Source organism: Cervus elaphus, chromosome 28, assembly GCF_910594005.1.
Source record: "Cervus elaphus chromosome 28, mCerEla1.1, whole genome shotgun sequence".
Taxonomy (NCBI): Eukaryota; Metazoa; Chordata; class Mammalia; order Artiodactyla; family Cervidae; genus Cervus; species Cervus elaphus.
The window spans coordinates 26867737-26886934 of NC_057842.1; the positions used below are offsets into that span (position 1 = coordinate 26867737).

The window sequence follows — 19198 nt, forward strand, 5'->3', positions numbered from 1 at the left end:
GTACAGCCTTGGTAACTTCTCTTCCCTCCCCTTTGGAAATTCTGAACTGTGTTCCTTCTCCTCCACGTTTACATGGAAGCCTGAAAAAAGGCAGGACTGCAGGATTTCAGAGCTTCGAGGCCCCAGCCCTGCGTAGCGAAGCTCGGGACCAGGGACCGGCTTTCCGAATACACGAGCACCTGCGGGCACCTGGCAGAGAGCGGGGCGCTCCGCGTCGGGGGCCGGGCTCCTGGGTCTGGGGTGCCCTCCCAGGAGCGAAAAAGCCAGGCGCCCAGACAAGAAGCAGACACGTTAAGACACGAACTGGTTCGCCACTGGCCAGAGGAAGGGCTGCCAGCGCGGCGGGGGCGGGGCGGGGAAGCGGAAGGGGAGCCGGGCGGAGCGGAAGAGGGGCACGTTGGGGCGGAAGAGGGGCGCGACGGGGCGGTAGAGGGGCGCGGAGGGGCGGAAGGGGATGTCGTCTCCAGTGCGGTCTTCAGGGCCGTGTGGCTGCGGTCTGGCTGCCGGGGCTGCACTTTAAGGAGCATGTCTTGGCGAACCCTAGCAGTCGCTGTGTAATGGACTTTAGCGCTTCTTCACTGGAATTCCAGACGGCGACCCGCGGGGCTTCGGCGGCGCGGTCCGTGTGAGGCCGGGCCGCAGGCCCACTGCCCTGTGCTGGGCAGAGGGACGCCGTGCAGAGCGACGCAGAGCGTTTTCTCAGGTGAACGAAGGTGATGGGGAAAGGTCAGTGTAACTTTCCTGTGAAGGTGAAGAAATAGCTGATGTCGACATTTTCCAAAGGATAGAGACGCGTGATTTCAGTGCTGAATTTATTTATTTAAATTTCATTTAAATGCTGAACACTTTCCAATTCCTGTACTCAGCTGTTGTTGTTCAGTGGCTAAGTCGTGTCGGACTCTCTGGGACCCTGTGAAACTGCAGCACACCGGGCTTTCCGGTCCTTTAGTATCTCCTTGCGTTTGCACAATTTCATGTCCGTTTGAGTTTGTGATGCTATCTAACCATGTCATCCTCTGTCGCCGCCTTCTCCTCTTGTCCTCAATCTTTCTCAGTAGTGTTAAGAAAAAAAATAATAAAGACGGAAGAAGATAATTTAGGTGATACATTTAAGTTCACACTTCCATGAAGTGGGCAGCCTCCTTTTGGAGAAATGCAAAATAAAGTGGAAGGCATGAAGCTTTCACGATAAAAAATAAAACAGCCAGTTCTTTTACCAGCAAATTGGACTAAATTGGGAGTAGCCAAGGATTTGGAGTTGGGACAAGCGAACTGTAGAAAAAGTCATAGATAAGTTCAACAAAGAAGACGCCCATTATGTTAAAGAGAAGGAGGAGGAAGTTGGCAGGAGTTGCTTTGAAGAAAGTTCTGGGTTGAGGTGAGAATTCAGGTGGTGATGGTTTCTCATAGGCTAAGTAGCTAGGTACACAGGAAATGTCCCCTTCTAGTGGGTCTGTAAATGATGCTCTCTTGGTGGAGCATGTAATTAACAAGGAGAATTGATGCCTCCTTTGGTAGTGTGTCCTTCCAACTATTTAAAATGATGTTTTCTTTATTCAGTTTGACGTTTTGTACTTTTCTCTGAAAGCATCGCTGATGAAGAGTCAGGTTTTCCAGTTTCAGTGGCCCTTGTCCCTTGGTGCCAAGAAAGACTTCTTGGTCCACTTTGCACCCCACCTGGGAGAGGAAAGTGCACCGATTGGAAACCTACTGAGGAAACCTAAGGAGGAGTAGAAGGGAGAAATTGCGGTCTAATCTTAAGATCTTAAGCGTTAGAGAGCGTTCTGATCATTTTGAAATGTGGAGCAACCATCACCTTGTTGGACAAACTGGTTTTACAAAGATTTGACAGGCAGCAAAATACAGAACGTAAAATAGTTACACAAAGCAGAATTATAAATAAAAGTTTAGAACCAAATTGTATGATGTAGTTCTAAACTAGGACCGTAAGCCTGAGAGTAGCCAATAAAAGAAATCATGTTGGAGAAGGGGGAGTGTCAGGTGACCCTGTTGCAAGTGGTCTTTCTCTCTGATTCTTCTATGCAGTTGAGTTTCTGCTTCTCTAATCATGTTTTCTCTGACATTTACTTGAACCCAAGGGAAAAAAGGCTCATCCCACTGAGGCAAATCTGGTGTCAGGTATGCTTCCTGGAAGTTCCCACTCAGGGTGACCATGCATGCATACTAATTCATTTGAGTTGTCTTTGACTCTTTGCGACCCTATCGACTGTAGCCTGGCAGGTTCTTCTGTCTGTAGGATTCTCCTGACAAGAACACTGGAGTGGGTTGCCATGCCCTACTCCCAGGGGGTCTTCCCGACCCAGGGATCTAACCCACATCTCTTACATCTCCTTCACTGGCAGGTTCTTTACTACTAACACCACCTGGGAAGGCCATTAAAATAGTATTGTTATTTCGAAAGAACTGTTCAGAACCAAATGTATTACCCAGTAATACAGGCTATAAGGTTGCAAATTCAGAAACCATGACTCTAGATAAGAATCCAGAAATAGTTAATAGTCCAGACAAGGAAAAGCTTAAGTGAATTCTGAACCTTCTAACTCTTTAAAAAAAAGAAAAAAAAAAGCAAGTGAAAAGATTAATTTGTCATGGGGATTCTGAAAGACCATAATCAAAAGAAGAGGTTGTCCCCTTTTGCAATAATTTGAGAAGTACCAATAAGGGTATTGTCTTTCCGTGAAAGAGAGAAAGAGAAAAGCAACAGTGACCAAAAGGGTGTACAAGTCTGGTCAGGTCATCTTTGGAAAGCTGTCTGCCTCAGTTATTAGCTGCTTCTCTTTCTAGTCAGTTTGATTTGGATGTTTCCAGTGTTTTTATAGGACCATGTGTCAGGTGAAGTCTTCTTTAGCTGTGAGATGTGTACTCAAGTTTCAAGTCCCTGAAGTTTGGTTACCTGCCAGGTTGTGAGGAGGACCTGCTATAGACCGTTCCAAGGAAATTCAAGAGCAGTCTTTTTTCTTACTGATTTCAAACCAGAAAAGTGGAAGAAAATTGAAACCATTAGTTTGAAGAGGAGTAGCCAGACATTTAAAGATAGTAAAAATATTTGACCAAAGAGTTACTTTGGCCACCTGATCCCAAGAGCTGGCTCATTGGAAAAGACCCTGATTCTAGGAAAGACTGAGGACAGGATGAGAATGGGGCAACAGAAGTTGAGATGGTTGGGTTCCATCACCGACTCAATGGACATGAGTTTAAGCAAACTCTGGGAGATAGTGAAGGACAGAAAAGCCTGGTGTGCTGCAGTACATGGGGTCGCAAAGAGTCAGACATGGCTGAACAACAACAGCAGAAGAATTTGGGATCCAGTCCAGCATATAGGTATGTAACAAAACCTTGAAGATCACTGGTAGGACTGGAATTTAATATCTGTGTAAGTGAAAACATGATTTCTTTCTCCATGATTATCCTTTTATTATAGAAAATCATAGTAAAACTAACTTGTTGGTATTGAACTTGGTTTGATTATTTACATAAATGAAATGAGAATAGTGACTGATCATGTAAGTTCTTTTTCAAAATTGTTTTGCTTGAACCTTGTAAACAAGGTACCCGGCCAATTTATTTATTTGTTTTTCTTGAGTAGGTCCATAAAGCTGCCTGGTCATATCTGAGTCTATGTACACCTTTCTTGAATATAATACAGCCAAAGCCATGGTAATATAGCCAGTATTTCCAGTGGTGTCTTGTTATGACGAGAACAGATTCCCAGTGAATTTATGCAAATATACATATTGTCATGAAAAAAAAAATACTTGGGTTTTTAAATTCTGGAGGGATCAGAAAGGGAGGAAAAAAAAAATAAATGTTTTAACCCTTGTTGTAAAGATACATTTTCTTAAAGGAGAGGGGGAAAAAGGGTCCTTTACATCCAGTTCTGTGCAGTATTTTAAAATTATCTAACAATTTCATCCTAGAATATTTGTCAGGATCTTTTACATGAATTTCTTTGAAGATAAACACATTTGCCGAAGCCTCAGAGTATAAACAATAACTGTCTATAAATGACAAAAGACTTAAAAATAGTACTAATTAAAGATGAAGGTTCAATTTAATGTAATCAACAAGTCTATTTGGTCATTTCTGTGACCACATCTTTAAAACCATGGCTGTATATTGTCAGCCTACTTATTTAACTTATTTGCAGAGTACATCATGAGAAATGCTGGGCTGGATGAAGCACAAGCTAGAATCAAGATTTTTGGGAGGAATATCAGTAACGTCATTTATGCAGATGACACCACACTTATGGCAGAAAGCGAGGAAGAACTAAAGAGCCTCTTGATGAAAGTGAAAGAGGAGAGTGAAAAGGCTGGCTTAAAACTCAACATTCAAAAAACTAAGATCATAGCATCCAGTCCCATCACTTCATGGCAAATAGATGGGGAAACAATGGAAACAGTGAGAGACTTTATTTTTTTGGGCTCCAAAGTCACTGTAGATGGTGACTGCAGCCATGAAATTAAAAGATGATTGCTCCTTGGAAGAAAATCTATGACTAGTCTAGACAGCCTATTAAAAGCAGAGACAAAGGATGAAACAGAAGCATTTAAAAAAGACACATGTAGCTGAGAAATTAGTGTGTATGATAAAAACAATTCTAGTCAATCATGTAATTTATCTTAGCAAAACTCTGACATTTTAAGTAACCCCAAAAGATTTCAGTATGCCATTTTTAAGTACATGTATCGTAAAATATAACTGTTGCACCTAAAAACTCTTATCCCATTTTCATCTATCTGAATTATTTGTTCCCAATATTTATGTTTATTGTTACTAAGTTTTTTTTGTTATTAAGTTTTTATTATGTTATTAAGTTTTACTCACAAAAACTTAATGATTCATTAGACAAAGTCAGCCATCATCTCAAGCAATTTTTTTTTCTGACAGATTTGCAGCAGAGATAATGTGAATATCTGACTAGTAAACTCATGTGAAATAAAAGTATATTCAGTGCTGATGACTCAAGACATGCCTATTTCAATTAGACTAACAAATTTAAACTATCACATGAACCACAAAAGCATTCGTGTGAATTGCTCTTATATTTCTGATAATTTATATAAGTAACATTTTTAGACCAATTAAATGGAACTCTTTTTATAAATTAATTTTGTGCCTAGAAATTGATTTCAACAGTTGGTAACGTTCTCTGGGAACTCTATAATTGTCCTCACTGCCCATATTAATTATCTTGCTTAAGTAAAATTTGCATCATTCATTTCGTGCAGGCAGCTTTTCAACAACAAAAATGAATAGCTTGCTTTTGGTAAATGTTCTTTCATTCTAGTATTCTTTTTGAGCCTCCACAATTCTTTTAATGCTGCACACATACATGTAATTGTGAAATCAGCTGGGGGAGGGAGGAGCATAGTAATAAAACAGCCGATCTTTTCTTGATATTTTATTGGTCTGACCTGAAAGATAAGTAGATCTTAGGTAGCTGGTGAGTTGGCAGTGATCAGCATTCCAAGAAGAGAGACCAGCTTGCAGAGAAAGGTGAGTGGTGGGATTAATGAACAGGGTAGGTAGAGTTGACTTGTGGACAGATTCTTTTGCCTTGTCTCGTGTTGTGGATTCTCAAGCCTTGTGTACCAAATTGTTATTGGCAAATATTTGTCAAGTACTGTACCAAACATTGCAAATGTCCTCTTGCAGCTAAATCTAGTGGGAAGATTTGGTTAAAGTAGTTACAGCAAAGTGTGAGTGAGGGTTAAGGAAGGATCTAAGCATTGTGAGAGCAGACAGAGTATTTTGTGTAGTTGAGAGTATTAGAGGAGTTGATTTGGAGTTGCTTTGAGGAAGAAAAAAGTGTAATGGGGAATCACATACTCAGAGGGTTGGAATGAATAGAACACCTGAAGGATATGAAAAACTGGAAGAAGTTCATTTTGGCCGGGAGGAAAAAAGGTATGTGTGGCATACTCACTACATACATAGTAGTGTTCAGCTCAAGTAGTGAAACTTGAAAGGTAGGTTAATTAAGAAAGAAAGAAAGTGAAGTCGTTCAGTCGTGTCTGACTCTTTGTGACCCCATGGACTATAGCCTACCACGCTTCTCCGTCCATGGGATTTTTCAGGAAGAGTACTGGAGCGGGTTGCCATTTCCTTCTCCAGAGGATCTTCCTGACCCAGGGGTCGAACCTGGGTCTCCTGCATTGTAGGCAGACGCTTTACCGTCTGAGCCACCAGAGAAGTGAAGTGTTAATTAATGAGAGCCTAAAACCAAATTCAGATGCCGAAAACCGGTCATATGCTGACAGTCTGAAGTGGAATAGTTCTGATTTTTTGTTGTTTACTCCCTGCCTTATGCTTATTGTTTTCTTGCTCAGTATGTGTTTGTGTTTACTTTCTGGATATTTCCAGCACCTGATGAATCAGGTTACAGCTTTTAAGAGAACTGAGAGCTTAGTCTCTGTGTGGGGAGGGGAGCTTGTTTGCCTTTGAAAAAGTTAGAAAACATGGAGAGAGTGAAACCTTTGATCTCTGCTCTCTTCTCTTTCCACTTTCCGATGGCGTGATTGTAAGCTTGTTCAGCTGGGCTGAATCTGCTGTGGTAGGGCAGTAAAGCAACAGCCAGACGAGTTAGCAACCCTGACAGGCTACAGTCCATGGGGTTGTGAAGAGTCAGACATGACTGAGTGACTGAACTGAACTGATCCATGTAATAAGTGGTAAGTTGTTCAGTCGTGTCCAATTCTCTGCAACCCCAAGGACTGTAGCCTGTCAGACTCCTTTGTCCATGGGGATTCTCCAGGCAAGATACTGAAGTGGGTTGCTTTGCCATTCTCCAGAAAGTATTCATAATAGGCTCTTATCCAGTGTCAAGGATTGGACCCCTAATCTTGGGGTTAGCAAACTTGAGAGGCTTAGCAATGTCCTTGAGTTTCTCAGGTACTACTCTCTGCCACAGACAAGGGGCTATGAGGAGAGGAAAGAAGGGAGAGTTAGTGGAAGGAGGACAGGAGTTTGGGAGGCAAAAAAAAAAAAAAAAAAAATGGAATCAATAGAGAAAAGCATCCATGAGGTTTTTATTATGAGGATTCCATGGAAAAATCATGTCCAATGAGGCAAAAATATTAGTGACATAATGTTTAAATTTGGTACTGATTTAAGTGTAAAGAGGTACAGATCTGATGATGTCTATACTGATTGCCCTTGTTTTGGATATTGGAGCGAGGTGCCATGCTAAGTCACTTTAGTTGTGTCTGACTCTTTACAACACTATGGGCTGTATCCCAGCAGGCTCCTCTGTCCATGGGATTCTCCAGACAAGAATACTGGAGTGGGTTGCCATTTCCTTCTCCAGGGGATCTTCCGACCCTGCGTCTCTTAATCTCCTGCATTGGCAGGTGAATTCCTTTACCACTGGCGCCACCTGGGAAGCCTCATTGGAGGTGGTGGTGGGGTCTGTTTGTGAAGACAAAACAGACATACTCCTTACAATGAGAAAAGATATGTTGTTTATTGATTCTATAATCTCTTTATAATAATTAAAAATGCTAATGATTTTACAAGTCTTATTCCTTCTTATTTTCTAGTTTAACTCTTTATTTTCCCTAAACAGAATACTATGGAAAACATAGGCACCTTTTTTCTTTTTTTAAATAGCCATCTAAGTTCTCATCAAGTTTCTTTGGCATAGTTCTCTTACATTAAAGTCACAGTCAACATGAAAAAGACCTCACCCTGAAATGAATTTTCCGTTTAATGGTCTCTTCTATACATGACTTACCACTAGGGGCAAAACATGCAGAGAGCACATTGTAGGCAAAAGCCAGCTTGGTCATGTTGTGTTTGGCTCTCTCTGTGTAGGCCTCTCAGTTTTGTGAACTGATCTGGCCAGTGACCTTGAGAGCTTATTTTTCCTAGACTAGAAGCAGGCCTAAGGAACCCTGAGCCCTACAGCTTTAATCTTCTTCAAACGCTTTCCCAAGATAAAGGCAGCCCCTCGTTCCATGTCCCACATAAGCTGAGAGGCAGGGGAGCGTGAGAGAGAAGGCAGTAGAGATGAAAAGGAGGAAAGAAGGGAAATCAGAACAAAGAAAATCCAAAGTGGCAGCAGTACCAGTGGAAATAGTTTCACGTTGTTGCCTTCTACAGAGAGCTGTAGTGCTGTGACTGAATTACTTATCTTGGCTCAAAACCAATAGTTTCGTTCTTTGGAAGAAGGACCAGGGAAAGTAGGGGAAAGTAGATGAAGTCATGGGTTCTCCACTTACGTTTCCCACTGACAGTTACTAGGTCTTAGCCTCAGTACTCCCTGGGTAAAATGCCTCTGATTCTGAGAAAGTCAGAGAATGTAACTGCCTCGCTCTAACCCTTGTGAGAGAAATCTGTTATATAGTTAAAGTATGAAGTACACTACTAACCAAATCCTTGTAAAATGTGAACCACTAACCACAGACATTATAAGTAGGTAATGTCTTATTATCTATAACTTAACCTCATTTCTTAAAAAAAGTCAGTATTTTTATTAATGATCTGGTAGAGATTGTGTTGTATGCAAACCTGATTTGTATACCTGGGAAAAAAAAAAATCAGACCCACAGCTCTTGTCCTTCTTGTGAAGAGCGGTAGGGACTCCTAAGCTGGGAATGATAGTGGAGTGGTGGTTCTGCATCAAACTGACCAGGGGCCAGTGAAAAGGAGACCTTCTTCTCTGGCTGACTATAATACCCTTAAGCACTTGGAGCTACATATTCTGGACTTGGAATTCCTAGAATCCCCACAGTGAAATAACTTTTTCTGTCTGGCAAATAGAGATCTTTTATTTAGTTTGGGAAATGATGGTTAGGTCTAGGTGGCTCTAGGGGTGAAGAATCCCCTGCCAGTGCAGGAGATGCAGGTTTGGTCCCTGGGTGGGCAAGATTCCCTGGAGGAGGAAATGGCAACCCACTTCAGTATTCTTGCTTGGAAAATTCCATGAACAGAGGAGCCTGGAGGGCTAACAGTCCATGGGTCACAAAGAGTTGGACACGACTGAGCATACAACAATAACAAGAACTATAGTAATCCCTATACAGTAATAACCACATTAGGTATCATTTAGTACCACAAATGTTAAATGTAAAAACTCTGTGTGCTAAAACCTTGAATAAGACGTGGTCCCTGCTGATAGGAGTTTTTTAATTTACTGGAGGCAGGAGCGTGATTATGAGTCATTATAATTTACTGGAGGCAGGAGCGTGATTATGAGTCATTATAATTTACTGGAGGCAGGAGCGTCTCTGATTCTTTCTTACCTGGTTTCTGGTCATACATCAAGTTTTAAGAAATGTTATTACCTTTAACGAGGACACTTCTTAGTTTTCAGAATTGCCAGAGACTCCAGATACCTATGTGGCCACCTGTAGCAATATAGCAATATTTGTGTTCTTTATTAAATATCTTCTATGCAAAAAAACAGAATACTTAGAAAAATTAGTTTTGAAATTGGTGTTTTAGAAGATTGGGAGAGATTATTGGCAAAGGCAGAGATACCTCTCCATTCCAAATTGGAAATGTTATCCTTTAGCGGGTGATGCGAACTGGAGTCTTGAGTCGGGAAGAAAAAAAAAAGAAATGGTATCCTTTAATAAGAAAAAAGTTTAATGAGAAATGTGGCATACTTGCCCATAGTTAAAAAAGCATAAGAAGAGTTTAAAGAACAGCAACAAGAAAAATAAATACCTGTGTATCCATTGTCTAGGTTAAGAAATACAACACGCTCATTCTGAAACCTAACTTTTTCAAAAGTATCTTAGGTTAGGTTTCTTCATGTCTACGTTTATTTTAATTCTAGCCACAGTAATAAAACCTGATTTCAAATTTAAGACAGTAGTCTTTTATAGAAGTAATTTAGGAATAATCATGTCATGGTCTCATAACATAAATATTGTTATTTCATCAGATACATATTTCAAAAGATTTGTGATTGTGGGCAGCTATTTAATTACTTGAAGTGATGCCTCAAGTTTTAAAGCTTTTTAATAAATTAATATTCTGCTATAAAAATATATGTATTTATTTGGAGAAAAAGAGTAAGAACTTTGAGATCTCTCCTGTTGTTTCAGAATTTGACAGTAAGTAGGTGACTCCCTAGAGGAAAGCTTCACACATAGGTAAGCTTTCATTACTTGTGAAATGGAAGTGTGGGTCTTGTTTCCTGTTTTCCTAGATTTGTTTTGGAAGGGGAGTGGGGCTGTATCATTTTCGTTCTAATTGGTTAGTGCTAAAATAGATAGGTGAAGAACTGATACTCTGAAAGTATGTAAGATGAGAGTTTCTTAAAGGTAGCCACCTCTGCCAATATTTTGGTCTCTACAGTATTTGGTATCTACAAGACATTGTAGAGAAAAGCTAATCTGAGTTTACTTTTTCGTTACTCCCCAGCAAATTAGGATGTTGCTTAATTTTTGTTCTACTACTGCTTAAAATGTGAAAACTTGGAAAGAATGAAGGGAAATAAAATATCATAATCCTGTGCATTGATTTAGTATCTTCAGGTCCCTTTCTGCCTACAGAAAATTCTTAGACTTCATGATAAAAGTTTACTGGTGAAGAGAGGAAAAAAAATCAAGTCTCTAATAAAGCTTAGGAGTACGTCAAGGCTGTATATTGTCACCCTGCTTATTTAACTTACATGCAGAGTACATCTTGAGGAACGCTGGGCTGGAAGAAGTACAAGCTGGAATCAAGATTGCTGGGAGAAATATCAATATCCTCAGATATGCAGATGACACCACCCTTAGGGCAGAAAGTGAAGAACTAAAGAGTCTCTTGATGAAAGTGAAAGAGGAGAGTGAAAAAGTTGGCTTAAAGCTCAACATTCAGAAAATTAAGATCATGGCATCTGATCCCATCACTTCATGGCAAATAGATGGGGAAACAGTGGAAACAGTGACAGACTTTATTTTGGGGGCTCCAAAATCACTACAGATGGTGATTGTAGCCATGAAATTAAAAGACGCTTACAATGCGGGAGACCTGGGTTCGATCTCTGGGTCGGGAAGATCCCCTGGAGAAGGAAATGGCAACCCACTCCAGTATTCTTGCCTGGGAAATCCCATGGATGGAGGAGCCTGGTGAGCCAGGAGGAGCCTGGTGGGCCATAGTCCACAGGGTCGCAAAGAGTCAGACACGACTGAGCAACTTCACTTTCACTCCTTGAAAGGAAAGTTATGACCAACCTAGATAGCATATTAAAAAGCAGAGATATTACTTTGCCTATAAAGGTCCGTCTAGTCAAGGCTATGGTTTTTCCAGTGGTCATGTATGGATGTGAGAGTTGGACTGTGAAGAAGGCTGAGCGCCGAAAAATTGATGCTTTTGAACTGTGGTATTGGAGAAGACTCCTGAGAGTCCCTTGGACTGCAAGGAGATCCAACCAGTCCATCCTAAAGGAGATCAGTCCTGGGTGTTCATTGGAAGGACTGATGCTGAAGCTGAAACTCCAGCACTTTGGCCACCTCATGTGAAGAGTTGGCTCTTTGGAAAAGACCCTGATGCTGGGAGGGATTGGGGGCAGGAGGAGAAGGGGATGACAGAGGATGAGATGGCTGGATGGCATCACTGACTCGATGGACATGGGTTTGAGTAAACTCCAGGAGTTTGTGATGGACAGGGAGGCCTGGCGTGCTGCGATTCATGGGGTTGCAGAGTCGGACACGACTGAGCGACTGAACTGAACTGAATAAAGCTTAATAAAAGGAAGAATTTTGTTCTGTTTTCAATTAGAGAATTGAGTTATTTTTGCTTAATGTGTACATACTTCGTTTCTTTGATAAAACTGAAAATTTGTTGAGGGTAAAATTTTTTTTTCCTCCTGAAATAGCTAGTTAATAAAGGGGAGATGACTAATAAGAACTCAGTTAATTTCCATTGAACTGTTATCAATTATGTCTTACCAAATATATCTTATCATATGCACATGTGTTTATATACTAGGATCCCAGTCCTATGAATTTCTTGACTATAAAAACCTACATGTAGTGTGTAATTTACTTAATGGCTCTTATGCACAGAATTCTTCAACCCATTTTTTATTCTTAGAATGAAACTATTGTCTACTTTAAATAATCCAATAAAGAATCCTGTCCTGTTTTTAAAGATTTATCTTAATTGCTAATCTAGTAGTTGTGTATGTTTCTCAGATTTTATCTTCAAAAAAGCAAAAAGGCTTCCAAACTCATTTTGAAATGATGTACAGTATTTTCATCTGTTTCTTTACTTTTCCCACAAACATTGATCACTGAGCTTGAATCTGGGGATAGTGAAAGGGGAGATGAAAGAGAAAGAACAGTGTTTGGGGTCGAGATGGATTTTTTATGCACGTGGCTGGAGTTGTGAGCTTATGTATGTTGCAGGAAAGGGTCTGCAGGAAGGGAGATGCCTTACAGGGTCCAAGAGTAGGCGCTGCGTGTCTAACACTTAGAAGTGAATTGTTCCAGAAGATAAATGTGTTGACAAAGCAAGAGACTTCACTGGGAAGTGGCCCCCAGGTGAAGAGCAGCAGGGTAAGGGAACCCAGAACTGCTCTGCCATGTGGCTTGTAGTGTTGGGTTTTATGGTAATGGAGGTAGTTTCTGGGTTGTCTCTGGCTAATCATTCTGACTCAGGTTCCTTCCTGGTGGCCTGTGCATTGTTCAGCCAAGATGGATTCCAGCGAGAAGGATGCTGGGAGGTTGGCAGGACATATGAATTGGTGTCTCACTACTTTTGACTTTTCCCGAGTTCTTCCAGTTGGTGGTAGCTTCCGTGTTCCCTACCAAGGTCTCCTGTTGTAAGATAACTCATGCAAGTGGTTACTGTCAACCCTGGCCAGGGTAGGTGGTTTTGGGCAGTGGTTCCCCTAATATATATGATGTATATATAACATATAGGCATTAGAATATAAGCTTTGTTTGCTCACTTAATTTGTTTCTAGCCCCATTGCTTGTCATTTCTCAACAGCTCCTGAAATTTTTAGTGTAGATTTCCTCTGCTAGCTAAGAGAATCTTGAGAAAACTTGATATTTACATTTAGTCAATAATTTAGAAAGCCTTTAAAATCCTTTATTTTTTCATAGCTATTTCATATTTTAATTAGTATATTTTTGAACTTCACCTTTCATTTCCCATAGACTTAAGTTTATCAACCTTTATCACTTTATTTCTTCTTCATTTTTTAGGTTCATGCTCAAGTCCTGAGAAGTCACCCTATTTTAAATCTTTTCAGTTTCTTTGAAAATGTATTTGTAGATTTGTGCTTTTAAGAGCATACAGTAGAAAGATAGCTCTGATTTTAAGGAGTAATGTGAAACTAATGGTGGCCATTGTATTCATCCAGAGACATAGGTTTGAACTTTGTTGTAGGGGAAATAAAGGATTGGAAAAATAAAAAAGATAGATTGCACATGAGAAATGAAGGAGGGGGAGGAGATTGGGTTTTCTACTCTGGCTTTCTGTGTTGTTGATACTACATATAGTTAAGGGAAGGAATAAAGTAGTTACAGGTTTTAGTAGTGTGAGTTCAGGTTTAAACTGATTTTGAGAAGCCTGTGGTACATCTAGAGGTAAGGAACAAGGAAGTTGATTTTTGTTTGATTTAGGAGTACACAGGCATAACATTTCCAGTGGGGATGGAAATGCAGGATTTATTGTCTTAAGAGTTTTAATAAAAGCTATAGGCAAATGAATAAAAGAATTTCTACAAGTTAGTAGTAAAAGGTTCAGTTCAGTTCAGTGCAGTCACTCAGTCGTGTCCAACTCTCTGCGACCCCATGAGCTGCAGCATGCCAGGCTTCCCTGTCCAACACCAACTCCCGGAGCCTACCCAAACTCATGTCCATCGAGTCGGTGATGCCATCCAACCATCTCATCCTCTGTTGTCCCTTCTCCTCCTGTCCTCAGTCTTTCCCAACATCAGGGTCTTTTCAAATGAGTCAGTTCTTTGCATCAGGTGGCCAAAGTATTGGAGTTTCAGCTTCAACATTAGTCTTTCTAATGAACATCCAGGACTGATCTCCTTTAGGATGGACTGGTTGGATCTCCTTGCAGTCCAAGGGACTCTCAAGAGTCTTCTCCAACACCACAGTTCAAAAGCATCAATTCTTTGGCACTCAGCTTTCTTTCTAGTCTAACTCTCACATCCATACATGACTACTGGAAAAACCATAGCCTTGACTAGACGGACCTTTGTTGACAAAATAATGTCTCTGCTTTTTAAATGCTGTCTAGGTTGGTAATAACTTTCCTTACAAGGAGTAAGCGTCTTTTAATTTCATGGCTGCAATCACCATCTGTAGTGATTCTGGAGCCCCCAAAATAAAGTCTCTCACTGTTTCCCCATCTATTTCCCATGAAGTGATGGGACCAGATGCCATGATCTTAGTTTTCTGAATGTTAAGCTTTAAGCCAACTTTCTCACTCTCCTTTTTCACTTTCATCAAGAGGCTCTTTAGTTCTTCTTCACTTTCTGCCCTAAGGGTGGTGTCATCTGCATATCTGACGATATTAATATTTCTCCCAGCAATCTTGATTCCAGCTTGTGCTGGAAAAAAAAGATAAATAAATAGAAAAAATGGGTAAAAAAACTTGGAAGAGGCACTTTACAAAAGATGATATGCAAATAACAGATTAGCATATGAAAATGGAACTTCACTTCATTAGATGTCATAGAAATGCAAAGTGATACCACAATGACTGTACCACTATCTAGAATGCCTAAAATGGAAAGAAAGAAAATAAAAAGACATTAGCAAGTGATTAATAAGATCATGGAGCAACTGGAGTGTTCACTCTCTGTGGATATGAAAACTCTTAGTAGCCAGTATCTCTTAAAGTGGAAAAAATGAACAGATGTGATCATTATGACCAGTCCTTGGAAAATGGAAAATGGCAATGTGTGTGTGATGTGTGTGAGTTTGAGAAAGAGAGAGAGATTGATATGTAGAGTTTGCTAATATGTTCACCACGAGTAATTTCTGTGGGAAGTAAAGCCCACTGGCCCAGACTGAAAGAATGGACTTGGAGACACTAGGTGCAGCTAGAAGAGAGGCTTTAATGACGGTCTTGCAAGATCTGGTGTCTGGTGGGCAGGCATTCCCAGTGTCATTAAAACAAGCAATTTTATCCCCTAGCATGCAAATCCTTCCCCCAGTTCCTTCTTGGCTGAGAACTGTGGGGTGAACAGTCTTCCCTGACGTTTCCTAGGTTTGTTCCCTCTCTGTTTATGGGCTGGCCCCTCCCCAACATCTTGTTTCTTCCTTTTCTGTGCACCTATTCCTGTTTTTCTGTTTTGAATTCACCAGTAGAATGAGCCTCCACGAAAATCCTAGACATTCCACCCTCCCTTTGTTTGCCTGGACTTTCCAGTTTTATAACCCTTATGGTTACTACATCAGTAAGCTGTTGGGCAACTTTGGCTGATAGTAATTTTTCCACCCAAAGCCAGCACCCTTGAAAATGGACTATTTTAAGTTTTTTTATTTCTTACAATTTCAAGCTATCAGTGGTTTAAAAAAAAACAACTTGCAAAATTCTTCAATGTTTAACAATCAGTTTTAGCCAGCTGCTGCCTAATCCAGTACTTCTATTTTTAGATATAGCCAAGAGAAGTGCATATGTGTTGACCCAAAAGACAGATACTAAAATGTTCACAGCAGGTGTATGCCAAATGCCCAGAATGCCAAAACCCAGAAACAACCTTAATGTCAATTACATTGGAATTGATGAATAGTGGTATATTCACATAATGAAATGCAACAATGAAAAGAATGGACTATTTAGAATCTCATTACACATAATAACAGTAATAGGTGTCACAATCATAGTTGAAACCAGACAAAAGAATATATACCATATTTTTTAATTTATATAAAGTTCAATAGCAGGCCAACTAATCTTGAGTGTTAGGAGTCAAGATAGTTGTTATCCTTATTTGGAGTCGTGACCAAAATGTGGCACCATGAATGGTGGACCTTGTAAGGTTCATGTTCTGTTTCTTGATCTGAGTGCTATTTACTTGAATGTATTTGCCTTGTGAAAATTTATTAAGTGTAACTTATAATTTGTATCATTTCTGAGTGTATTTTTTATGTCAACAAAAATACTTACAAAAAGATATATAAAATGAGAAGAGTTGACAGAACTTTGGGGGATGCAGAAACCTTACACATGTGTTCCTATTTCTTTCCCCATTTTCCTCAGGACTCCTTCCAGCTTTTTCTGTGAAAGCATTACAGAAGGTAAGGTTAATACCAAGAATACTGCTCTGTTGCATTTCTGCCTAGAGGTTGTTCCCAAAGGGACTTTTGGACTGAATTTTTTCTTAGATTTAGAGTTAGAAGAACTGCCATCATGGAAGAAGACTCCCTGAAGGCAGGAGATGGTGCTAACTACAGAATAGCAACAGTTTTCTAAACCCTCCTAGTGTGTTGGATTTCAGTAAATGCCCTGTAACTATGTCATCATCTCCCACTGATGTACTGAAATAATGTACTTTGTGAATTTTTTGGTTTGAGAAGCTGGGAGAAGGGAAGCAATCTTGTACTTAGAGTGCTTTGAGAAGTAGGGAAGTCCTTCCAGTAAACAGAAAGGTATCTCGCTAAAGCCTGTTAATGTATTATATTAGAAAAGTGTCTGTTTAGCTAGACTACTGCATACTTCTCTCTTTTTTCCAGAAATGGCAAGAAGTCTTTTGAAGACATCGCCTAACCCTGTAAAGACAAAATTGCTGCATCAGATAGGATTGTCACTTTATAATACTTCTCATGGCTTCCATGAAGAAGAAGTGAAAAAAAAACTTGAACAGTTTCCTGGTGGATCTGTTGACCTTCAGAAGGAAAACAATGGCATTGGCATTCTTACGCTGAACAATCCAAGTAAAATGAATGCCTTCTCAGGTATAGAGATCTTTCTTATGTTAAAGAATGATGCCAAATCTAACCTGCTATCCTGTGATCTTTATCCTTAAACTCTGTAGACAGAATTCTTGAAAGTCATGGTACTCTTTGTAGAACATGAAAAAACAAAAAGTTGTCACATGAACCAGGAATATTTTTAAAATTTATTTATTTTTAATTGGAGGATAACTATGTTATAATATTGTGTTGGTTTCCGCCATACATCAATCAGTCATAGTTATACGTATTTCTCCTTCCTCCTGAACCCCCCTCTCACCTCCCACCTGATCCCCTCTCTGTTGCCACACAACACTAGTTTGAGCTCCCTGCATCAAACAGAAAATTCCCACTGGCTATCTGTTTTACGTATGGTAATGTATATGATTCCATGCTACTCTCTAAATTTCTCCCAGCTTCTCCTTCCCCTACTGTGTCCACAAGTCTGTTCTCTATATATGTATTAATATATGATACTTGTTTTTCTCCTTCTGACTTCACTCTGTATATTAGGCTCTAGGTTCATCCATCTCATTAGAACTGACTCAAATGCATTCCTTTTTATGACAGTAATATTTCATTGTATATATGTACCACATCTTCTTTATCCATTCATCTATTGATGGGCTTCTAGGTTGCTTCCCTATCCTAGCTATTGTAAATAGTGCTGCAGTGGATATTGGGGTACATGTGTCTCTTTCAGTTTTGGTTTTCTCAGGGTATATGCCCAGTAGTACGATTGCTGGGTCATATGTAGTTTTATTCCTAGTTTTTTAAGGAATCTCCATACTGTGCTCCATAGTGGCTGTACCAGTTTACATTCCCACCAACAGTGCTAGAGGGTTTCCTTTTCTCCATACCCTCTCTAACTTTATTTTTTGTAGTTTTTTCATGATGGCCCATTCGGACCAGTGTGAGGTGATACCTCGCTGTTTTGATTTGCATTTCTCTAATTATAATACGTGAACTGTGAACTTCCAGATGTTCAAGCTGCTTTTAGAAAAGGCAGAGGAACCACAGATCAAATTGCCAACATCTGCTCGATCATCAAAAAAGCAAGAGGGTTCCAGAAAAACATCTATTTCTGCTTTATTGACTACGTCAAAGCCTTCGACTGTGTGGATCACAATAAACTATGGAAAATTCTGAAGGAGATGGGAATACCAGACCACCTGACCTGCCTCTTGAGAAACCTGTATGCAGGTCAGGAAGCAACAGTTAGAGCGGGACATGGGACAACAGACTGGTTCCAAATAGGAAAAGGAGTATGTCAAAGCTGCATATTGTCACCCTGCTTATTTAACTTATATGCGGAGTACATCATGAGAAATGCTGGGCTGGAAGAAGCACAAGCTGGAATCAAGATTGCCGTGAGAAATATCAATAACCTCAGATATGCAGATGACACCACCCTTATGGCAGAAAGTGAAGAGGAACTAAAAAGCTTCTTGATGAAAGTGAAAGAGGAGAGTGAAAAAGTTGGCTTAAAGCTTAACATTCAGAAAACTAAGATCATGGCATCTGGTCCCATCACTTCATGGGAAATAGATGGGGAGAAGTGGAAACAATGTCAGGCTTTATTTTTTTGGGCTCCAAAATCACTACAGATGGTGACTACAGCCATGAAATTAAAAGACACTTACTCCTTGGAAGGAAAGTTATGACCAACCTAAATAGCGTATTAAAAAGCATTACTTTGTAGCCAACAAAGGTCCGTCTAGTCAAGGCTGTGGTTTTTCCAGTGGTCATGTATGGATGTGAGAGTTGGACTGTGAAGAAGGCTGAGCGCCGAAGAATTGATGCTTTTGAACTGTGGTGTTGGAGAAGACTCTTGAGAGTCCTTGGACTGCAAGGAGATCCAACCAGTCCATCCTAAAGGAGATCAGTCCTGGATGTTCATTGGAAGGACCGATGCTGAAGCTGAAACTCCAGTACTTTGGCCATCTCATGTGAAGTTGACTCTTTGGAAAAGACCCTGATGCTGGGAGGGATTGGGGGCAGGAGGAGAAGGGGATGACAGAGGATGAGAAAACTGAACTGAATTATGAACGACATTGAGCATCTTTTCATATGTTTATTCAGTTCGTTTCAGTTCAGTCGCTCAGTCGTGTCCGACTCTTTGCGACCCCATGAATCGCAGCATGCCAGGCCTCCCTGTCCATCACAAACTCCCGGAGTTTACTCAAATCCATGCCCATCGAATCGGTGATGCCATCCAGCCATCTCATCCTCTGTCATCCCCTTCTCCTCCTGCCCCCAATCCCTCCCAGCATCAGGGTCTTTTCCAAAGAGCCAACTCTTCACATGAGGTGGCC

The 19198-nt window shown here is 40.4% G+C and overlaps 1 protein-coding gene across 8 annotated transcripts in view; it reads left to right on the forward strand.

Annotated features, from left to right (window-relative positions):
- The first annotated feature begins 425 nt into the window (after positions 1–425).
- The window catches only part of ECHDC1 (ethylmalonyl-CoA decarboxylase 1), a 59233-nt gene continuing 40460 nt past the window's right edge, over positions 426–19198 (forward strand). The window contains exons 1-4 of one of the 8 annotated variants that reach the window (XM_043889780.1): positions 5467–5520; positions 10077–10124; positions 16192–16229; positions 16665–16886. In XM_043889780.1, the coding sequence (XP_043745715.1) occupies positions 16667–16886 (220 nt within the window). In that variant the 5' untranslated portion in view covers positions 5467–5520; positions 10077–10124; positions 16192–16229; positions 16665–16666. Of the gene's footprint in view, positions 727–5385; positions 5521–10076; positions 10125–16191; positions 16230–16664; positions 16887–19198 lie in introns of those variants that run through there. The other 7 variants (XM_043889778.1, XM_043889781.1, XM_043889779.1 and 4 more) reach the window with 7 other exon arrangements.